Below are 23,714 nucleotides of genomic sequence, written 5' to 3' on the forward strand. Positions count from 1 at the left end.
AGCAACGCGCCGGTGTCGTGCGCCGCACCAAGTCCCAAATGAACGTAGTGCAGCCGCACCGACACGACCATGTGAACGCGACGCGTCCGTCGGTGCAGTGCGGTGCAGTGTGGTGCGCCCCAATTGAATGTGACATTAGTTGGTGACGGCAAATGCACGAAGACGACGTGCGCTACGACGATGCTCTTTTGGTGACACTCGATTGGCACCACATCGGTTCGTAGCGTTGGCTGCGGTCGGATCGACTTCAAGATGCAACGGAACGTAGACCACATTATGATACACCTTTGCAAGCGGGATCCCGTTGTGAGGTTATTATAATGTTAGCTAGAGGTTCAATTCGGCTATGCGACTTCCGGGAGGCAAATTGAAGCAGACAGCAACCAGTCTACTTTTGCGGTGCTCCTGTGCATTCCTGTGGGAAAACGCGCGTGAATTTTGTCTCTTCGCCTGAAAATAACATGAATAACTTCTGTTATTTTATTGTACCGGATAGTATGTACTTTTATTAATATTGTGAAAGTGTAATTGCTTTAGTTACAGCATTTTTCTTTACCACTGAGCGATGTTAAACTTCGCTATTTTTCAGACACAAGCCTCTGTTCAAAAAGTACAAAAAGTAAGGGCGCAAACGAGCTGGTGTACATTGCACATGGTTCCATGGCAGGTATGTAAAAACGAGCGACGATTCTAAGCCAAATAACGAGCGAACTGGATGGAGAGTGTGTTCATGGTTCGCTAGCGTTCCGGTGGCGCTTATATATTACTAATATGCCCGTCCTATCACTAAATTAAAATTACTCCGTCGTGTATCTTTACGATCGGTTAAAGAAACATTCGAACCTAAAAAAACTAAAGAACGTGGGCTAGGAACGGTGTGTATTTTTATTATTTCGTATGTCGGGAAGTTTTTATCAGGCACCTGTTCCCCGGCTTCTCCCTATCTGCAAAGATTTGAAGCGTGCGGATGATGATTTTAACCCAGAACAAGCTAGCATCTTCGCGCGTATTCATGAGCAGAAAAATAAAGCAGTACTTATTTATTACAAATCGAACTATATTACGTGACTTTCAATTTATTTTGATCGTCTGCATGCACAAGGAGTTTTCCACATGTTCTTCGTTCGTTTGGCACGTATATCCCCCATGCTGGAAAGCGCCGACGCCGTGTTCGCGCTAACAGGGTCCGACAGTGCACAAAATTGCATATACGAAGCCGTTTTAGCACAGTTTTTTTATGCAACGAATTTCAAATGAAAACGCCATAACTGGCCAATTATTTCGTCTACGTGACTGAGAAATGTTCCAATGTACCTAACACATACGAATTATTCGTGATATCTGGCCTTAAAATCGAACTCAGAGAGAAAATGCACTCGCTCTTTCCCATAGAAATGCATTACCGGAAGTCAATTTCCGACTGGTTACTGTCTGCTTCAATCTGCAGCAGCACACTATAGCGCCAGTTGAACCTCTAGCGTACATTATAATAACTCTATGGTCTATACTAGGGGTGTCGCGAACCGGCGGAGGTTCGAGTTCGACCAGGTTCGACTTTTTCGAACTTTTAGTGGAAAGTTTGACGAACCTTGTATTGAGATTCGACTCGTATGGGCATGTGCGACAGGCTGGCCAGTTGGCTTCGGATTGGATGGTGATGGCTAAGCGATGAATTAAGGGCAGCTCTGATTGGTTATTTCAGTTAATACAGTGCAAGAAAATTAAGTTATTAACTTTTTTCTGTGATTAAAATTAGTTTATTTTAATTGCAGCTGCTCACAAAATTAAAATAATCCTTTGCATAAAAAAAAAAAAAATTCTCCAAACCTAGACATGCTTGTACCAAGGTCTGGTTACACTGTCCACAAAGTTGAACCGGTCGAATCTGGTGAAAATTTTGAAGGTTCGTCGAACCGGTCCGACTTAGTCGAACCCTGAAAGTACGACCTACAAATCCGGTTTGACAAAAGTTCGAAAAACCCTTGTCTATACTGTCCAACCAGGACGTTCGCTGCTTGTTGCACAATGTTGCTAAACGTCTCTTCCTGAAGCATACACCACTGAGCGCAGAGACTAAAATGATTTTTAAAACATTCATCTGTTGTTTTCGACTGCGAAAGAGCACAGACCATAAAATGAAATACCTAATCCAAATAATAAAAAAAAAGCCAAAAAAAGCCTGAAGTCTCAAGGCGTTTATCAGAAAGCACCAGAAGCCGCATGGCCATCGCGTCAATGATGACTGCGCTTGCGGCAGCTCTGGCTTCCACACTAATCTTTATGTCTAGAAATCAGTGGGTTTCCACTAAGGTGTCGCGAACTTTTGTGGAACCGAATTTTACGGTCAAACTTTCGGGGTTCGACTAGGTCGAACCGGTCCGACGAACCTTCTAACGTTTCACCACATTTGACCGATTCGACTTTGTGTACAGTGTGGCCAGACCTTGATACAAGCATGTCTAGGTTTGGAGATGTTTTTTATGCAAAGGTTTATTTTATTTTATGAACAGTTGCAATTAAAAAAAAACAATTCTAATCACTGAAGAAGTTAATAACTTAATGTTTTGTGCTGTATTAATTGAAATAACCGTTCAGCGCTGCCCTTAATTCATCGCTTAGCCATCACAATCCAATCCGAAGCCAACTGGCCAGCCTGTCTCGCGCGCGTACACGAGTCGAACCTAAGTACAAAGTTCATCGACTTTCCACTAAAAGTTCGAAAAAGTCGAACCTGGTAGAACTCGACCTCGGCCGGTTCGCGACACCCCTAGTTTCCAGTAGGGGTGTCGCGAACTTTTGTCGAACCGGATTTTTAGGTCGAACTTTCGGAGTTCGACTGGGTCGAACCGGTCGACGAACCTTCGAACGTTTTACCAGATACGGCCGGTTCGACTTTATGGACAGTGTGGCCAGACCTTGATACAAGCATGTCTAGGTTTGGAGAATGTTTTTTTATGCAAGGGTTATTTTAATTTTATGAACAGTTGCAATTAAAAGAAACTAATTATAATCACCGAAGAAGTTAATAACTTAATTTTTTTGTACTGTATTAGCTGAAATAACCAATCAGCGGTGCCCTTAATTCATTCCTTAGCCATCACCATCCAATCCGAAGCCAACTGGCCAGCCTGTCGCGCATGCGCACATGAGTCGAACCTCAATACAAGGTTCGTCGACCTTCCCACCAAAAAATTTGAAGAAATCGAACCTGGTCGAACTCGAACCTTGGCTGGTTCACGACACCCCTAGTTTCCACGACGTGCCCCTTGCCCACTCAACGTGGCGAAGCGGAAACGTTACGTGGCGCTAGCATCGCTAACAATGGCAGCGCACAGGAGCCTATCTTGGAAACGTGTACAGAATACGACAAAGCAACCTTATATATATATATATATATATATATATATATATATATATATATATATATATATATATATATATATATATATATGGGTGGTTTCATCTCAAATCGTGCAGGCAAAAAGGGTTTAAGTGTGTGCGGAAGAAAGATTGCCGAGAGGTTGGGCGACGCGAACCGGTGTCGCATCTTCAGATATGTGGACGACTTTCTTGTCCTCGGCAGACCCGCTGACGCACCGAGCTGCGGGGTTGGAGAAGTGCTTGACATATTTAGGTTATGCGGGGATGGGTTGTCGTTCACGCATGAAGAGCCAGTGAACGGGCATATACAGTTCTTGGACCTTAGGCTAAGTCTTGAAGAAAATCACATATGCTGGACATATGAGCCACGCTCTAAGAAGGGTATCCTTCCGTTCAGCTCGGCCCATTCGGAAGTTGTAAAAAGAGGAATTGCATCTAGTTGTCTCGAGGCGTCACTAAGAAGATCATGTGCACACACCGCTCAAGCGAGCTTCACGAGAGAGGCAGCGAGGTTGCAAAAAGCGGGCTACCCGCAGAGAGTTCTGGTGGATGTAGCGGACACCCTAATAAAAAAAGTTCAAAGGCACACGGAGGCAGCCCCGTGAAAGAGCAGCAGTGAGGCCGGTGGTAATCCCCTATGTACACTCACTAACCCACAATCTTAAAAAGGTTGCTGATAGGTACGATGTGCCTATTGTGTTCTCCGCACCAAACAAACTATCGAGACTGTGTCGCAGAATCAACAATCCCCGTGAGTCAGCAGATCCTTGCAATACGAAGCACCGCAACAGGTACACGGAATGTGCTACGGGCGTCATATACGAAATCCCCATGTCATGCGGATCATCGTACTACATTGGCCAAACGGGCAGATGCTTTAATGATCGCGCCCGCGAACATGCTGCGGCTACACGGGCTACCCCGTCGGGACACCTCGCCACGCACTGCAGCCGTTGCTCCTGCACACCGTCATTTAGTGACACGAGGTTTTTGGCCAGATACGCCGATCGGATATCGAGGGAGCTGCACGAGGCCTTCGAAATAAAAGAAAAGGGCAAGGACTGCATTAGTGACACGTCTGTGTCACTATCGGCAAAAGAGCACACTTTTCTACGAAGGGGGCTACACCGGACGTAGTATGACTGTGTAGTATGACTGTGTAGTATGACTGTGTAGTATGGCTGTGTGGTATGACTGTGTTGTTTTTTTCATAAACGCTAGTTGCGAGTGCTCCTTGTTCACGTCTCCTTTCTTGTATCTTGTCCTTGTGTATTTTCGGCGCCCTGAAAGTTATCATGAACCAACTAGCCCAGATTGCCATTCTAATGCAAAAATGGTACTTTTTGGTTTTTGCATAATATTAACGTAAACGTACCGCAATGGGTATTTTATACAACCAAGTCATTTTATAATAAATATAAATAGCGTGTTTTGGGCTCTCCGTGGACATAAAAAATATCGGTGTAACCCAAGTAGATCGCCAGTAATTAATTGTCAAAGTTCGTCAACAATTGACCGAGGAGGCGTTTTTGACATTTTTACAGAAAAAAAGCAAAAAGCCTAAAATTATTTCATGCTATTGGAGCCTTTTAAATGTGTCCACAGAGTGCTTCAAAAAAGATAATATAATGTGGACTGAAAATCCATGGCGGGAGATTAAGCGAAGCATCCGACCCACGACGGGTGTGAAAGACACTGCTTTTCGCCACGGCCTCTTTAAAAATTCATAAGTCGAGAACAAAAAATCCGACGAACTTGCGGTTTGTGTCGACTGCGGTTTTAGAAACGGCGCCATAACATATATTTTTTTCATCGAAATTAAAAATTCGACCCTTTTTGCCTGCACGATTTGAGATGAAACCACCCATATATATATATATCTGTGTGTCGAACCGAAAAAAATACGGGTTCGGTTACGGTTCAGGTTCAGGTAAATTTATTTTGTTCCGGTTCAGTTCCGGTTCGATTAATTCGATCCGCGAACCGGTTCTCGAACCGGTTCGGGACGCTGAACCGGTTCGCGAACCGGTTCGGAAATTATAAGTGACAAATTGCAACATCAAAATAAATTACAAATAATACATCTGAAATCAGCACATACGAAACGGGATACATCGTAGTGTAAGTCTCAGGGATTTCTACCAGGAATGGTTTCTTTATGTGCACTCAAAGGTTACCTCACCGACGTTTACGCATTCGGACTTCATCTAATTGGGTCCGACGCAGTAGCTGTAAAATCCGCGACCTCCTTACAAACCCACTTACAAGTAGAACTCGCTAACTATCCCGCCACCTCGGCGTGTAAGCAATTGAAAGAACAGTGGGGAGAAAATACAGCTTTCTTTATTTGAACTAGCCTTTTTTCATTAAACGAGATACGGAATATGAAAAACACTCCACCGAACGCAACGCCAGAAGGACGTAATATGGTAAATAATATTAAAATAGAAGAGTTCGCTGTCTCACAATTATGTTAGCTTCGAAGTGTTTATACGAAACCGGATGCATTATTATCAAACTCCACAGCCTTTTCTTTTCTCATTCCGATGGAAGCAAGCTTCAAGAACTCGCGCGTTTTAGAAACGTGTTATGAAATGAGCGCACAGCAGCATTTAGGATTTACGAGATTGTAAGAAAATAAAATCCCGTGACGCGATTTTTTTTTTTTTTTTTTTTGCACAGCCTTTTAATTTTCCTTTTTCCATGCAAGCCGCGACCAGCGCAATACTGGTTCCTATGTCAAGATTCATGGATGCAGCGTTTATATTCCTAAGACTGAGTGGAGAAGAAAAATATGTAAGCGAGGTGTGTGTCAGTTGACGGCACTTAAAAACAAATGGCATTGATAGCACATTCATTGTCAACAGCGCGTGGCCGAACCGTTTTGACATGAGCCGGTAACCGTTATTTTTTTTCCGGTTGAGTTCGGGTTCATCGCGATAACATTATAACGGTTCGGGTTCAGGTTCAGTTCCGGAAAAAATACCGGTTCGGTTCCGGTTTTCGGTTTGGTTCGGTTCCGGTTCGACACCCTGTTATATATATATATAATAAATTGGACAAGACTGCACTTTTAAAAGTGTATTAATGTCGGATAAACGCGCACGAATATTAATGCGCCGATACGCGTCGACAGCGGTATTTTCTCACGTAGTTGCGCCATGGCCTTCCTTCCTCCGCCATCGTGACGTGCGTTGGACGTGCCCACTCGGAGCGCTACAGCCTTCTCTTCTAGGAGGTGTTGGTTCGGGGCGGCCGATGCAACTGCCGAATCTCTGCGCTTCGGCCGCGGGAGGGCAGGTCAGCGGCCGCCAAGATGCACTTGGATAAGGAAACAAAACCAGAGAACGCGTAAAAAAAGAAGGGTTTTTCGAAACGTCATAAAATGACGAACGTGCTTTATACTTGTCTAAATAAGGGTCATATATGGGTTTCCAATTAAGCCAAGTAAGCTTCTAAGTGAAACCATGCTTTTAAACTCAATATTACAAGAAATAGTTACGCGAAAATAATTAACAAATTAATTATCCCCGAACTTCAACAATATTCTTTAAATGGGCCCCTGGCCCCAAACCAAAACGTCCCAAACTTTTTTTTTTTTTGTGCGATACGTTGTTTTGGCAGGAACGATTTGTTCCGCGTTTCGCTGATCACCCTGTATATATTTATATCTATATATCTATATATATATCTATATATATATATAGTGGTAGGGTTGCCTTGCTGCATGCCCATCCGCGAGGAACAACACGAAGCCGGGGTTTCCAAAACGAGAAACTACATTTATTAAAGTGACATCAGAGGGTTGTTAGTAATGAAGGATAATAATGCCGGGCATTCGACCTACGCGTCTCCGTGCCGCCGGTCCGTCTCCCCCCTTCTGTGGGCGTGTCCCCCTCTTGTATACACTTGCGCGCCTGTCCTTCGTGAGCTGTTTGCGCGCCCCGGACGTTCTTTAGTCTGGGTAGTCAGCAGCAGCCTCTTGTGGTGGTGGTGGCCGACACTCGTTGCCACTATATATATATATATTGTGACGTGAATACTTCACGATGTCCCCTTCATCGTCTTTCAGCATGTTGGCCGAGGAAGACGAGGCGCGCGTGCGCTTGAACTGGATGCGCGGGCAGAGGCGCGCTCAATGCTTAAAGTGGCCCTCCGGAGCGTTCTGCGATGGTCTATTAACGGCGGTAACTCAATCTACAGGCCCTAAGGATCCTAAAAATCATAAAATTATGGTCATGCGCGGCGGTTCCCTACTAAAATTGCTATCAAAGTCCCCGGCACGCCCCCTTTTCTGAGATGACCCCGGAAAACGGGAGGGGCATCTCTTTACGCGTCAGCCAATAGCAAGCGAAGGATTCCGGCGTCACTGCGCGTCACCAACGCAGCCGACCGCCGACCCGTGGAGGAATCTCTCGAACACGCGCGGACCGTCGTCAAGGGACCCGGACTTTGTGCCCGGCAGTCGTCGTTCGTCGCACCGCACCGTCGCGCTGCTACTGCAATACGCAGTCGCATTCCACAGATGACAAGGAAAAGTTTGATTCGTTGACATGGAAGGATCGCAAAGCTGGCTTAGGAGTCGGGATTCACGGGACGAAGGAACATATGTCCCGCAAACGCACGCCTGTAGACGCCCCGGGAAGCAGACGAACCGACGCGCCGACGCATCACCCCCATAGCAACAAGCTTGCGGGGAGAAAACATAGTTCGCTGGTTTTGGAGCGATAATTGCGGACTATGTTTCCCGCACCACAATCAGTTTACGTTTTTCTCAAACTCTAATTTACAACAAGCTTAAAAAATGTTGCAATAATAAAGTTCGCATTCACCGCGAGATGCAGCATTCCCATTGGTCAAGTTTTAGCGATGGGCAGGGAATGGGGGATTGTCTTCCAAGAGAAAATAGTCCCGAGATATTTCTTCTGCCATCTGCTTAAATAAACGGTTTTGTAATCTAAAACTCTGTATACATATTAACTTGCACCTACTACGCAATATAACAACATAAGCAGACGTTCGCAGAAAGCTCCGGAGGGCCCCTAAAAGTGCGGACATAAAAACGGTCGTCGACTCTCGGTCTTCGTCTCATATTGGTGGAGGTACGGTTTTAGCCCATCCCCGTCCCATCTTGCGAGCGCTGGTCCTCAATCCTGGAGTTGAGGAACCGCAGACTGCCAACCACTATGACATCAGAGACAACATCCAGCGGCACCAGCTAGAATCACCAGTCCATCGCCACAGAAGCGCCAAGGCAAGGCAATAACCGACCGCTGATTGCTACAGGAACTCCAAGTCAAGTCAGTCCTGCCGGCTGCTATATTACGTCACGCCAGAGAGATCCTAAATTCTTCACCAGTCTCGGCGAAGACGAAGTAGACGAGTGGCACGATTTATACAACCGCATAGGACTACACAACCGCTGGGAAGACGCAACAAAGCTTAGCAATATTATATTTTATTTTACCAATGTCGCGAGAACGTGGTTTTTAAATCACGAAGCTGAGTTTTCGACCTGGGAACGATATACCAGCCGAGCAAAAGAAGTATTTGGCCACCCTGAAAACCGACGAGCCACCGCGGAACGACACCTCAACGGCCGTTTTCAGCAGCCAAATGAAAGCTTTACGGCCTACATCGAGGATGTGTTAACTCTATGCCGCCGTTCCAGCCCGAATATGCCAGAGGCTGAAAGAATCCGCCACCTCCTCAAGGGAATTGCCGAAGAGGCATTGACCTCGTTCATCCTCCAGCCTTCGACCACCGTCACCGCAATTGTCGACGCCTGCACTCGACTACAGGAGGCCAGACAGCAGCGTCTTCTCTTCCCTTACCACACAGGGCTAGTGGGAGGACAACCGATCTCAGCATCACCCTCCTTTACACTGACACAGGAGTCACTACGTCTGTTGATAAAGGATATTGTTAAAAAAGAACTCGAGATCTATTTTCTCTACCATCAACGCTGCAAAAGCCGCTTACTGATATCCAGCAGATGATCCGCGATGAACTTCATCAGAACGGCATCCCCAGTTTGCCTGGTCCAAGCGCACGAATTGACCCAAGACAGCTACTCCGAAATATTGGCAACCCCTAGCATCCAGCAGCCAGCGAACGTGCTTCCCTACCCTTCACGTCCAGCTGCACCAAGCTCTGAAGAACCACAGAGGTCTTTCGTCTTCAGCCCCGCAGTTGCATCTCTCACAAGCGCCCAAGCACCACCTTTGACCCCGTGGCGCCAGGACCAAAGTTACCAACGACCTTACAGTCAGCGACCAATCTGCTATTACTGCGGCATCATGGGCCATGTCGCTCGCCTTTGTCGGCGCCGACGTCAAGATAACGAGGCTCGGTACCACTACGAGAGCTACCAGCATTCTTCTAGAAGGGACAACTCCAGGGACTATGATGACGGTTTCCGAGGCAGGCGTCGCCGTCACTCGCCGCCGTCGGACACATATCGACCACCGCCCACCGACTCACCCCGACGTCGCTCCCCCAGGCAGCACATAAACGTGAAGAAAACGTCGAAAGAACGTCGAAGACGTCTGTAACGTGACGTCGTACAATGTCGAAGGTCCGGACGTTACCTTCCTTCGACGTCGATGAAACCTTTAAATATCCGCGAGAAAAGGTGCACAGAAGGTTGAGAAAACGTTCCCAATGACGTTTGTCACACGTCACATGCACGTCTCAGTGGGCCGTTGCGTCCTCCTTCGACGTTTATCATACGTGTGTTTACGACATCCGGACTACCAACGACGTTTATAGAACGTCGAGAAACCAATCCAAATTACGTTCCTAGGCGTCGTGGGGATGTTGTGTCCACCCCCCCCCCCCCCTCCGCCCCGAATTCCGGAGAAAAGCTCACCGGAGAAAAGCTCACCGGTGAAAAGCTCACCGGAGAAAAGCTCACCGCAAAACCGGCGGATGTGGAGAAAAGCTCACCGGCCATTGAGCGTATGCGGAAAAAAGCTCACCAATTTTTTTCTTCTTTTTATATAAAGGCAGTTAAATCATGCGTAACCTATATCAATTTATTAACATTAAAATTCGTCAGCTTTTTAACAAAGAAAATATCCTTTTTCGTAATGTTTGTTAAGCTTATTGGGTATATTGCTCCCAAATTAATAATTGCGGGCTACTGTTTTCTACGGCTTGCCCTCTACACAACGAAGCTAACTGAAAACTTTATGCACTTGAAGAACAGGAAAGAGTTCGAAAACTTAATAATGTCTACTTAAAACATAAGAATCAAAACTGTAGATGCCGAAAATCCAAAGTCCACGCGCAACAACGCGGTGCGTGAAATTCTCTTTGAAGCTTTTGTTCACCTTTGAGAACAGGATAAAACAGTCAGTAGGATATCGAGGCTTCTTTCTTCCGCGGACATGCACGTTTTCTAGCCGTTCGTGCTGATGTTTCCACTCGTTGCCTTTGTCCGATAGTGCCCTTCTACTGCGAACCATCCTTCAGAGCTGCACACTCTCAGCGTTGTTACTCGTGACCTATATAACAAGTAGTCTTGTGTAATGTAGCGAATAGCGCAAGTTGGTAAACGTTATACATGATAAAAACCGCTCAAACGATGACGCCGGAGTGAAGACAACAAACACGACAGGACGAGGCTGTTCTCGCAACTAAAGCTTTGTTAGTGAAATTAAAAGAAAGAAAACAGCGTAGCCGACACTTATTACATCAACAAACACCTACTTATCTATTAGGCACTACACAATATTTGCAACTGAAACGAACCTCTTTATCTGGTTTATCTGACAGAGCTACCGAAGGCGCACTGTCAGCTGTCAATAAATTGTCTTTTCTTACCAATGTACGATGTTATGATTTTATACCCTTGCGGCTTCATTTATATAAAGAATGGGTGATTACTAATTTCTGAGGAATTAGTAAATATGCTTAATGAACTTCAAGAATATCACAAAGAAAGAGGACATATCTTTAATGAAGTGACGAATGCGAATTGTGTTAAATTGCCACGTTTGACGCAGAATCCGCTAAGTTGAAAAAAAATTCGGTGAGCTTTTCTCCGCATCCGTTCAAAGGCCGGTGAGCTTTTCTCCGCATCTGCCGGTTTAGCGGTGAGCTTTTCTCCGATGAGCTTTTCTCCGATGAGCTTCTCTCCGGTGAGCTTTTCTCCGCCGCCCCACCCACGCACACACACACACACTCAAAAATTTACTTTCGGAGTATTATTGCGAAGGCAAGTTGCCCTCATGCAAGTACAAAGAAAGTAACTAAAACACAGGTTTGGTACGAACTGTTTATTTTAGCAATTTAAGACACGAGATGCACTATGGAGCGCCGCCAAAAGACGTCCTTGGATGTGGCAAGCAGAGGTATATAAAACAAACAAATTCACGAAAAGAAATGAACAAAAGACGATGTCACGCGGCACGGAATGTTCCACCGCTTACCTTGTTCTGATTCTGATTAATGCGTCGACGCGTGTGCTTTAGGGATTTCTCCCCGGCACGCGCGCTTCACGAGGTAAAAACGCGAGGCTTTTGCACATCGCAAAGCCTGACGTTTTCCTCGTGGGATGCGCGTGCCAGGGAGAAATCCCCGGGATTTCTCCCTCGTGTGAATACAGCCGCCCCATCGCACATAGCTGGTACTCTCGCTGCGTGCACGGGAGTGGTTTCAGAAGGGGGATCCCGTGCGCTGGGCGTTCTTGACTGGGATCGTCCGAGGTGTCTGAAGGGCCTTGATCGGAGACTGGACTTGACGCGCCATTATCTGCACTGCCCCTTCTTTTCCGGGGGGCGTCATTCATATCCTCACAGGCACCTTGACCCGAGCAGTAATGCGATTCAACGTGTGAAGCGTCATGGCCTTGAAAAAGGTCCGCGAGCCGTGACTGAACACGACGGCGTTTTTGGCGACCACCGACTTCTTCATAGGGGCGACTTGAGCGACTCAGTCTGGACAGCATTATAGAGAAATTGAATCGCAGCACATCCACTGTATGCATACTGGAAGAAATCACGGCGACAAGCAGCCAGTCTCGTAGACCCCGTAGGCGTGACGGCCGGTCCTAGTGACTGACTGTCGGAAAAAGCTGGATTTCTCTGGGCCAACGTAAAATTCAGTGAAATATTTTGGGAACGACTGAGAAAATACGTGCACCCGGAACTAACGCTTGTCGATTGTTCGTCGCCCCTATCTTCCCCACCTTTCTCTCTCGCCCTCTTCTTGCCGAATTTCCCGACGCATCGCATGGGGGCTCTATGGAGAGGCCAGTGGCATCTCGTCTGCCTGCCTTTAAGCGCGAAACACATGTACGACGAAACCGAAACCGCGTTGACGCCAGCTTTTTTTTATTTATTTTTTTCCCGACACGTAGGTGCGGGCTGGACTTGAACGCTTTTTGGACCGTCATCTGGGCCATTCAACGCTTGGCATCATGAGTGCCAAACTGTTGACAGTATCTATTGGATTTCGTCATTGCCGGGCATTTTATTTTTTGGAGTAGTGTTCAAAAATGCGCAGGTGTGCAGTGAAATTGTGCTCCGACATAGTGTGTGCCGGCGTTCGATTTTCGTTGGGGTACGTTATCAGTGCCAAAGAAAGCAAGATCTGATTCCACACTCACATAACAAGACCGCGCTCCGACCTACCGAAAGCGCTAATGTGCTGATGTGCTGGAAGTTGGTGTTGTGGATGAACTGTGATGTTGATGCGAATTTTGTGGTTGTGCGCAAGGGAGCATGAGTAACAAAACACGAAGAGAAATTGCCGATCCTTAAAACAATGATAGGTTGTCGCGGAGCAGTATGGATGCTCCTAGGAAATGATGCATGCCTGAAATCACCTGGAGAGGGGATAGTGTGCCGACGCGCCTGTGGCGCGTCCCAGGACCCAAGCAAGACTACAACGCACGTGCAAAAAACAAGAATGGCACAATTCGATCCGTTCTAGACGCCATGGGCTTCACTTTCATTGGCTTGATTTCGCAAATTAAAACCATAACAATATTTTAAACAAACCAAAAGTATAGCAAGCACATGTAAAAGGAATGATATTCCCAACATGCCTTCATATTATTTCTTTTCCTTTAGTGCACATTGAGTTTTGTATATGCCCTCCCTAGCGTAATCCCATGTGAAATTAATAGTGTTTTGAAATAAATAAATTATTGTATAAATAAATAAGTTTCTCAAGCTCTTAAAAATTAAGTGTGCTTACAGCTCTTGAGCAGTGTCCCCTTGACCACAGCTGTAATTAAGCTTTTAACAGTGAACACGTATTATACGTGTTTCTGCGGCTGTAGATGGAGCTGGAAAGGCTAAAAAAACACAAAACAAAGCTTGTGGCATGACCTCACCAGGGCGTCAATGACAAGACAAAAATGAAACGTAATTTAAATATGTCCTCAACGTTGAACAGAACGTGAGTGGTCGACGTTGCCAGTACGTCCTGTATGACGCTTACGACAGTTAGGTGTGAACGCGACGTCGCTGAAACGTCACTGACGGGACAATAATGTAACGTCACTATATGCACCTTATTTTAACGTCAAAGAAACGTGAGTGTTCGACGCTGCTAAAACGTCTTGTCTTGACGTCGTGGCGATGATGACAACGTAGAAGTTGAAACATGACGTCGCCAGGACGTCACGGACAGGACGATAATGGAGCGTCATTTATGAACCTCACTTCAACGTCAAAGAAACGTGAGCGTTGGACGTTGCCTAAACGTCGTGCATTGACGTCGTGGGAACGTTGACGACGTTTGAGTTGAAATGCAACGTCGTCACAACGTCACTGATTGGACTCTAATGGAACGTAATATAAGGACGTCCCCTCAACATCGGAAAAAACGTGATCGAAGTCACGCGGGACGTCACGGACGTCAGGGACCTTTTCTCGACGTTTCCACGACGTTTTGTGCTGCCTGAGGCTTCTCCACACCGCCGCTCACTCTCTCCTATGATCCCAAGGTCAGCCGAGCGTTCCCATCCGGGAAACTAGCCGGCGCAGTTTTCGGAGGGGCAACTGCGGTACGTAATACCACCGGACACCCTCCGATTGGACCACCGAATGTTGTAGAATTTGTGGTTGAAGGACTCCATTTACACGCGTTGGTCGATGCGGGCGCCGCAATCTCTGTCATACGGGAAACTATATGCACTCAGCTTCGTAAGGTTAGGAACACCTCCATTCGTTCATACACTACGTGGTGCTGCATCTGAACTCATTCGCCCCAGTGGACTTTGCACACCTCGTGTTTGCATTCAGGGTTTTCGTTATCACATTCCGTTCACAGTATTGCCGTCATGTAGCTACGATTTAATACTTGGTTGGGATTTTCTGCGGTCCGCTGATGCTAAAGTCCACTGCGACCCTCCACAACTCTCACTGGGAAACGCGACTCACAGTTTGGGTTCTCTAACAATCCCTAATACAAAATTGTGTATTTCAGAAGATGTGGTTGTACCTGGCCTGTCATCGTCTGTAGTCACAGTAGTTTCTCAAACTCCACTATCGGGAAGTGTATTCGTAATGCCCCTCTCACGCGTCTTGCTGCCTCGTGGTTTAATACTTCCGCACTGCGTCTCCATGTCTCAGAAAGGAAGGATACACATTGCAGCTTCTAACGTCACATCTCAACCCATACTACTTCCTACCGGGATGGCAATTGCAGAAGCAGAGCCCCAGAACTCACTTGATATAGCCTCCATTCAGTGCGCAACAACGTTGCCTCCCGCGAAACCCTCCACATTATCTGATAATTTATTAGAGACTATTGACAAGGATTTAACTTCAGACCAAAAGTCGCGTCTTTCTGAAGTCCTTTCCACATTCAGATCCTCCTTTGACGTTCAGACGTCAACCTTAGGCAGAACTGCCAGAACCCCGTGTGTCTCACACGCCATCCAAACAGCCGAAGGACAAATATCATACGTCAGCGTCCTTATGGTGTGTCTTTATCCGAACGACGCACTATTGATGGAGAGGTAACAGCCATGTTGGACAAAGGCATAATTAGACCGTCATCCAGTCCTTTTTCCTCTCCCGTGATTCTGGTTAAGAAGAAGGATGGTAGCATTCGCTTTTGCGTTGATTATCGGCGTCTTAACGCTATCACAAAGAAAGACGTGTACCCCCTTCCCCGAATAGATGATGCACTTGACACGTTGAAGGGTGCAGAATTTTTCTCGTCTCTTGATCTACGATCTGGGTATTGGCAAATTCCTCTCAACGAAGAAGATGAAAAGAAAACGGCTTTCGTTACACCTGACGGTCTATTTGAATTTAATGTTATGCTGTTTGGCCTGTGCAATGCACCTGCTACGTTCGAGCGTATGATCGATAACGTGCTACGGGGACTGAAATGGCGAACTTATCTTTGTTATTTGGATGACATTATTGTCTTCTCTCGTACCTTTGAGGAACACTTAGACCGTCCCGTCGAGGTTCTTACGTGTCTGAAAACGGCAGGATTGCAGCTTAACACAAAGAAATGCCATTTTGCTGCTTGTCAAATTAAGATTTTGGGTCACCTGGTTAGTAAAGAGGGCATCAGATCTGATCCAGACAAGGTACTCGCTGTTTCGGCATTTCCGACACCGCGCAATGTCAAACAGGTCAGGAGCTTTCTTGGGTTGTGTTCCTACTTATGTCGTTTTATTCCCCAGTTTGCTCACATAGCTGCCCCTCTTATACCCCTGTTACACGGGCACTCTTAACCGCGGTTAACTCAGCGTTAACTGCTGTTACGCGGCACCACAGTTACCGCACTATACCCTCGGACAGCTATTTGAGACGAAGTGAAGAGCGCGCGTGCACTGCTTTGATGAGTGCTCAAGATGCTCAAGCACACGTTCTCCCATAGCTTTGACTGCATAGCCGCAGAATGTTGTCCGCAAATATTGTGCGCTAACTGTGGCTTAGTGTGACTGCAGTTAAGAGTGCCCGTGTAACAGGGGTATTACTCGTCTTCTTCAAAGTCATGTCTCATTTGTGTGGTCCCCCGAATGTGAACGCGAGTTTAGTGCCCTAAAGTCAGCCCTTAAGTCCGATCCAATACTTGGCCACGTTAATGAGGTAGCACGAACAGAGCTACATACAGACGCCAGTGGCTACGGGCTCGGCGTCGTTTTAATTCAGCGTCACTCCGAAACGTCGCACGAGTACGTTGTCGCCTACGCCAGCCGTTCTCTCTCCAAAGCAGAGAATAACTATACAATAACCGAAAAAGAGTGACTGGCCCTCGTTTGGGGCATTAACAAATTTCGACCTTACTTAAGGCCTGTTCACACATACAGCGGAGCGCTAAGTTAGCGCTACGTGAGCGCTCCAAGGAGCGCTCATATGGCACTTCCTAGTGCGTGACTTAGTTCTAATACAACGCGCGATTAGCGCTTCTGTAGCGCCTTGTTAGCGCTCCAGTAGCGCCTTGTTAGCGCTCCAGTAGCGCCTTGTTAGCGCTTCTGTAGCGCCGTGTTAGCGCTTCAGTAGCGCTTCTTGCACCGCGGTGCTGCGGATTAGCCCGTGCACTGCGGTTCCGGTTCCTGTGGTTGGGTGTGCATCAGCAGCACCAGGGCGCACATGTGGGATGCTGAAATAGAAATGCGACAAATGCTCTTACATACGCGATTAGTGTATATGTGTGTGGACGGCTTAACGCCCAGAAGAGCCTTCTGGGTGGGCGAAATCTTTCGCCACCGAGATATTGACGGGTACCCGGCGAACTTTGTTCCCAGGGTGAGGAACCGAGGCACAGAGCTCTTTCGAAGGCGATTATTTTTGCTGCGTGTCTTTGAAATCAGGGTCACGCATATCGAATAGAAAGCGATGAGGTCGTACCCAATCAATTAGTCGCTCAAGGTCCATAACTCTGGATCGCCTGCCCGACCCTTTGCTTGGAAAGGGGCTGTTTTACTTCCTCTTCTTTCAATGACAAAGGAAAAACAACAACAAAGGAATCGCCGTGCACGCGCTGTTTTGCAGCAGCAAGCACGGCACAAGGAGCGTGAGAACGCTAACAAAGCGCTTCTGTAGCGCTAACAGAGCGCTAACAAAGCGCTTCTGAAGCGCTAACAGAGCGCTACTGAAGCGCTAACCAAGCACTACATCACGCGCTAGGAAGCGCCACATGAGCGCTCCTTGGAGCGCTCACGTAGCACTAACTTAGCGATTCGCTGTATGTGTGAACCGGCCGTTATATGTCTGGGAGAATATGCTTCCCACGACGTGTGTAATAAGTTATGTAAAAGCGACAGGGCAACGCTTGCGCATATCGCGTGGGACTGCACCAAAAGAAGACGGGAAGCAAGCCAAGAGGCGGACCTTCCACCGGAACTCAAAGACGCCACTGAAAGCGAAAACTACGAGGTACAACTACAGGCCGTCCAGCAGATCGCGGCACTCCTAGAGAGGCAAAGTCCTCGGAAGGTGCTAGCGACGACGTGAGGCCGCGTCCGGTAGTCTAGGGCTACTGCTGCAGGCTCAATAAAAGTTCTACACACACACACACCTTACTTATATGGACGCCATTTCACAATCGTCACCGACCATCATGCCCTTTGTTACCTCTCTTCACTTAAGAACGTAACGGGACGTCTCGGTCGATGGATACTGGCATTACAAGAATACACCTTCACAGTTGCTTACAAATCTGGTAAGAAGCATACGGACGCAGACGGAGTCTCACGCTGTCCTGTTGAGGGTCCAGAGGAACGCCTAGATCATATAGATGACGCTTTTGACTTAGCTTTAATTACTACAACCTCATTCTCAACCGAACAACAGAAAGATCCTTGGATTAGGGGAATTGTTCGGTATTTAGAACGACCAACCAATCTCTTAGATAAGACTCTTCGAAAACAAATGCAGACCTTTTCATTGCGTGATGGAATCCTTTATCGCCACAATTTTTCTCCAGATGGCAATCGATGGCTTGTCGTTGTTCCAACGCACCTCCGGCCTGGTCTTCTTCGCGCTTTCCATGACGACCCTACGGCTGGCCATATGGGATTTGCAAAAACATACGCACGTATCAAACATCGTTATTTTTGGCCGAAACTTTATGACACTGTCTTTAGATACGTGCAGTCATGTCTCCAATGTCAGCAACGCAAGCGCCCCACAAGCGGTCCCACAGGATTGCTCCAACCCTTAGTCTGCCCAGATCGTCCGTTTGACCGCGTTGGCGTTGACCTCTTCGGACCATTCCCAGTCTCTTCCCAAGGGAATCGTTGGGTAGTCACTGCGGTCGACTACTTTACCAGGTACGCTGAAACGGCTGCACTCCCAAATGCGTCCGTTGAAGCTGTTTTCAGTTTTTTTATTACCAACATCCTGCTACGACACGGTGCACCGAAATTTCTTTTAAGCGACAGAGGCCATCAGTTCTTATCCCAAACCGTAGAGGCCATCCTAAAGGCTTGCAACGTCGTACATCACATTACCTCCCCCTATCACCCTCAAACTAACGGACTGACTGAACGCTTCCATAGGACCCTCGCGGATATGATAGCAATGTACATCGCTTCTGATCATAGCAATTGGGACACTATATTGCACTTTGTCACATTCGCATACAATACCGGACAGCAAGACACCACTGGTTTTTCTCCCTTCTTCCTTCTCTATGGACGAGAAGCATCGTGCAACATGGACACTATCTTCCCTTATTCAGCGAGCGATCAGGACGCCCTTCTCATGCAGCTGACATGCCGTGCCGAGTAGTGCCGCCAACTGGCTCAACTGCGAACTGCTCAGCAGCAGCATACCCCCAAAACTCGCTATGATTTACGGCATACAGCCGCTACTTACGCACCAGGTGACCTCGTCATGGTGTGGACACCCATCAAGCGACAAGGCTTAGCAGACAAGTTCCTACTCAAGTATGTCGGGCCATATCGCGTCATCAAACAAACGACACCAGTCACATGCCATGTCCGAACCACTCTCACCACCATCCGATGCCCGCTTCCGAAACGACGACATTATTCATGCAAATCGGCTAAAGAAAAACGATCAGCCCCAGCCAACCCCTCCCAAGCACTAATCTCCGAGATGCTCCTCACCATACAACTGCAAAACACCCATACCGCCTTCCTGTGTATAAAGACGCTTGCTGCGTCCTACTTCACCAGACACCGCCCCCAACCAAGGTTGGGGGCGGTGTAATTGCGACGTGTATACTTCACGATGTCCCCTTCATCGTCTTTCAGCCTGTTGGCCGAGGAAGACGAGGCCCGCGAACTGGATGCGCGGGCAGAGGTGCGCTCAATGCTTAAAAGTGCGGACATAAAAACGGTCGTCGACTCTTGGTCTTTGTCTCAATATATTGTTAGGGTGATGCTGTCGGCAGCAGAAAGGACAGGACAGTACACGATGATCGAACAAGCATACGATTTATGGAGGCCGAGTCGGCCCGCGGGGCCTGGCGCGAGAGGGTCGTGCGCGCCACTGCCCCATCGTCGTCTTCACCTTCCTAACAGTACTCCCTCCGACGAAAACGGCCGACCCGGCCGGTGAATAAATGAACACATGAAGTACACGTACAACACCACACACACAGAAGAACAAAGGACAGCTGCCGACAGCGAGGGTGAGGATGAAGATGGAGACGTTGAATTTCGGCCTCTTCCGCAGCGTCACAGACCTCTGCACCAGCCACACGACGGCACGGTCCGGGCTGGGGGACTCACGTCACTGAGAAGCGTCGGAACGTCGGGGGCTGGGGATAGGGGCAGGGGATCGTCTGTCGGCTTCGTCTGGTGCGGCTTGCCATGGCGTCTGGGCGGGGGCTGGGCGAAGGAGCCATGGGCTGGTGTTTGGTCTGCTGCTGCGGATGACTGCCTCAACGAGGCGGGTTCACAGGATCATAGCGGCGCCGATGTTCAATGAAGGAGATGAGGATGGCTCCGCACCTCCACCATACTGTTAGGGTGATGCTGTCGGCAGCAGAAAGGACAGGACAGTACACGATGATCGAACAAGCATACGATTTATGGAGGCCGAGCCGGCCCGCGGGGCCTGGCGCGAGAGGGTCGTGCGCGCCACTGCCCCATCGTCGTCTTCACCTTCCTAACAATATATATGTATATATATATATATAAACGAATTTGTGCAGATGAATTAACCGTACTTAATCCAATGAATTAAAGAATCCAAGTTTTCAGGAACCCGCCGAAAGCCAAAAAACGGCGGAGCCAGGATTTGAACTCTGGGCCTCCCAATGTCCGGTCGGGTGTGCTAACCACTACACCACTCCACCTTTTTTTTCTTTATTGCATGGAAAAAATACGACAAAACCAAAGTGCCTATTTGACGTTCAATTTGCGCACTGTTCACTCATACTTCAAAACTCTTTGATGTCTCCCAGGTTAGTAAACAATGGTAGCCAGTCGGGTGCGTCTGACAGGGTATCATACACACTTTTGACACGGAGTACAAGGTCAATGAAATGCAAGCGTACAGTTTTTGGGTGGACGTTTTCGTTTCTAACATCAAGACGGGATTTCCACATGCTGTACAAAGACAGAAGAATTACAAGGTCATAAGGAAAGGTATCCCCAGGTGAAACAGGTAAGAAACGAATCGTGTAACTTGTAATATCAATGTCTTTCTTTAGAGTGCGCTGCAAAACATCCCAAAAGAACACTGCATCCCAGCAGTGGATAAAAGCGTGCTCTACTGTTTCAGGTGTTTTACACAGGGTACAGTTTTCTGACCATGGTACGAATAGTCCCTTTTCTTGTAACCACACTTTGGTAGGCAATACGGAGCAATGCAGTTTAGAAAAAAAGGTTTTAGCCGCAGCGGGAATGCACATTTTCTTTACCCGACGTAGTACATCTTGGCCGGGGTTATTATCAAACATAATGCGATACATTGGCGCCGGAAAGATGACACCTACTAAATCTCTTGTTAACTTCTGTCGTCTTATAGTCGTTAGATAATCTCTTGAAAATCTTACAGACAAAAAATTAAAGGCATCAACTACTTCTTTCAGGTACCCTATCAGCACACATGTTGGGCTTCCGGCGGAAGATACAATAAAATCTGGAAGAGAGGACGCCAGTCTATTTTGTATGACTTCTCGAAGGAAGGGATGTTCTTGGTCTCTAAGAAAAAGAAATCGTGAAACCAATTGGCGTATGAATAAATGAGGAAGGCCAAGTCCACCGTCAGACACACGACGAAAGAAGTTGTCGCGGCGCATAGGTTCCCAAGAGGACTTCCAAACGAAAACGGCAAACACTCTGTGCAACTTTTGAATATTAGTCCGTGCACAGTGAAGGACCTGCAGGACATACCAGAGCTTGGCCGCTAGAAATACGTTACAAACTGTCGATCGTGCAAATATTGACAAATTCCTGTGAGACCAACTCTTGGCTCGCCTTTCTATGGCAGTCGCAACTTGAGACCAATAGAATGTGCTGTTCTTGAAGTGTCTCAAGGGCACTCCCAGGCAATTGCAAGGAGTGCAACTCCACTGAATGCCTTCATATTGCTCTGGTGTTGTGGCCCAAGCACCATGCCAGACTCCTCTGCACTTTTCGATATTTAGTGAGGCTCCAGTAGCTTCGCAAAAGCGGCGTGTGAGCTCTATAGCGTGGGTCACGCTTTTCTTGTCCCTGCAGAAATAGGCTATATCATCTGCGTAAGCCTGGACTTTAATTTCTGTTTTGCACAGAATGTAGCCCTGTACTTGCTTACTTCTCTCTATACTTTGGCACAAGGGTTCAAGGTATAATGTAAAAAGCAAGGGGGACAAAGGACAGCCTTGCCGAACCGAAGAACGGACTGGAATATTCGTTGTGACGTTATTGTTTATGACTGAGCTCGTGTAGCAGTTACTGTAAGACATTTTAACACCTTGAAATATCGTATTTCCAACGGCAACATATGAAAGAATTGTAAAAAGCACGTTATGACAAACACGGTCAAATGCTTTCGCGAGATCAATCTGAAGTATTGCAACTTGATTACTGGTGTCGGTTACACATTCCAATACACTCCTCGCAATGTGAACATTTGTCTGGATGGCTCTACCACGAATGCCACATGTCTGGTGATTCCCAACTAGTTCGCAAATGACACGTTGTAATCTATTTGTTAACAATTTCGCGAATATTTTGTAATCTACATTGCATAACGTGATTGGTCTATAGCCGGTTACATGTAAGAATTTCTGCTTGTCATCAGTCTTTGGAATGAGAATAGTATGTGTACGCAGAAATGAAGGTGGGAGAGAATTAGTTTCATAGGCCTCTTGAAAAATCCCTAGCAAGATGGGACATAAGATAGTTTTACGCAATTTATAAAATTCTGCAGTAATGCCATCTGGACCTGGTGTTTTTTTATTTGGAAGGGCATCTACGGCCTTTTCTATCTCAGTCATGCTGGAAGGTTCCTCCAACTCTTTTGTGCACTGTTGATCTAACTGGGGCAGTAGAGATACCAGTTTTTTCAGATATTCATTATCTTTCGATGTTGCATTATTGCCAAAAACCTCCTTGTAATGTTCACAAAACGCATTCGCTATAATCTCTTTATCTTGGATAAGTACGCTATTTTGTTCTATTTCATGTATTTCTTTCGACATCGCGTACCTTTTTTCCTCCTCCATTGCATTTTTTTTTTGGCTGTTCTCCCAAGAAATATTTTTCAGCACGCGTGCGCACAACCGCGCCCTGGTAACGTTCGTGATAAAATTGATCTAATTCAGCTTTTATGCGAGTTATATCTTCTACACCTTGCCCAGGATATTTGCATTCGAGCTCAACTAAGACTCGTAAATTATGCTGCAGCGTCTTTTCTGCCTCAGACTTCTGAAATTTTGTAATACTACCTCTCTCAATTGCCAGCTGTTTGAGTTCTTGCTTGAAACGCTCCCATTTAACAAATATATGCTCAGTTGTGTGTCCTATCTGCTGAAGCAGATCGGTCGTACTAGCCAGAAACTTTTCATCTTTTAGCAGTTGGTTATTAAGCTTCCATAGCTTCCAGCTTGTATTTTTATTTCTGCGTTTATGACCAACAGTTAGTGATACCACGCAGTGATCTGTAAAAAAGACTGGGTCTACCGCGTAACCATTTAAAGTTTCTATCAGTTCTGTGGAGCAGTAAATTCTATCTAGCCTTGGGTGAGATGAATTTTGAAAATGTGTGTATGGAAGCTGTTTTCTGCCAAGCTGAACTGTAGCAGCATCGAAAAGATTGCTTTCATCAACTAAATCTAGCAGCAGCCTTGCGCTCTTGTCAATTCGCGCTTTAGTTGGAGCTCTGTCAGCTTCATCGCAAACACATTTGAAATCTCCTAGAAGAACCAACATCCTGTCACAAATTAAATAA

The 23,714-nt window shown here is 46.8% G+C and overlaps 1 protein-coding gene across 1 annotated transcript in view; it reads right to left on the minus strand.

Annotated features, from left to right (window-relative positions):
- Positions 1-23,714, minus strand: part of LOC115313905 (cytochrome P450 3A5-like) — a 46,557-nt gene that overhangs the window by 3,608 nt on the left and 19,235 nt on the right. Inside the window, exon 2 of the mRNA XM_040211355.1 lies at positions 1,589-1,628. Within this exon, the coding sequence (XP_040067289.1) occupies positions 1,589-1,628 (40 nt within the window). The remainder of the gene's footprint in view (positions 1-1,588; positions 1,629-23,714) is intronic.

This window comes from Ixodes scapularis, unplaced genomic scaffold (genome assembly GCF_016920785.2).
Source record: "Ixodes scapularis isolate PalLabHiFi unplaced genomic scaffold, ASM1692078v2 PGA_scaffold3__209_contigs__length_174095766, whole genome shotgun sequence".
Classification (NCBI taxonomy): domain Eukaryota; kingdom Metazoa; phylum Arthropoda; class Arachnida; order Ixodida; family Ixodidae; genus Ixodes; species Ixodes scapularis.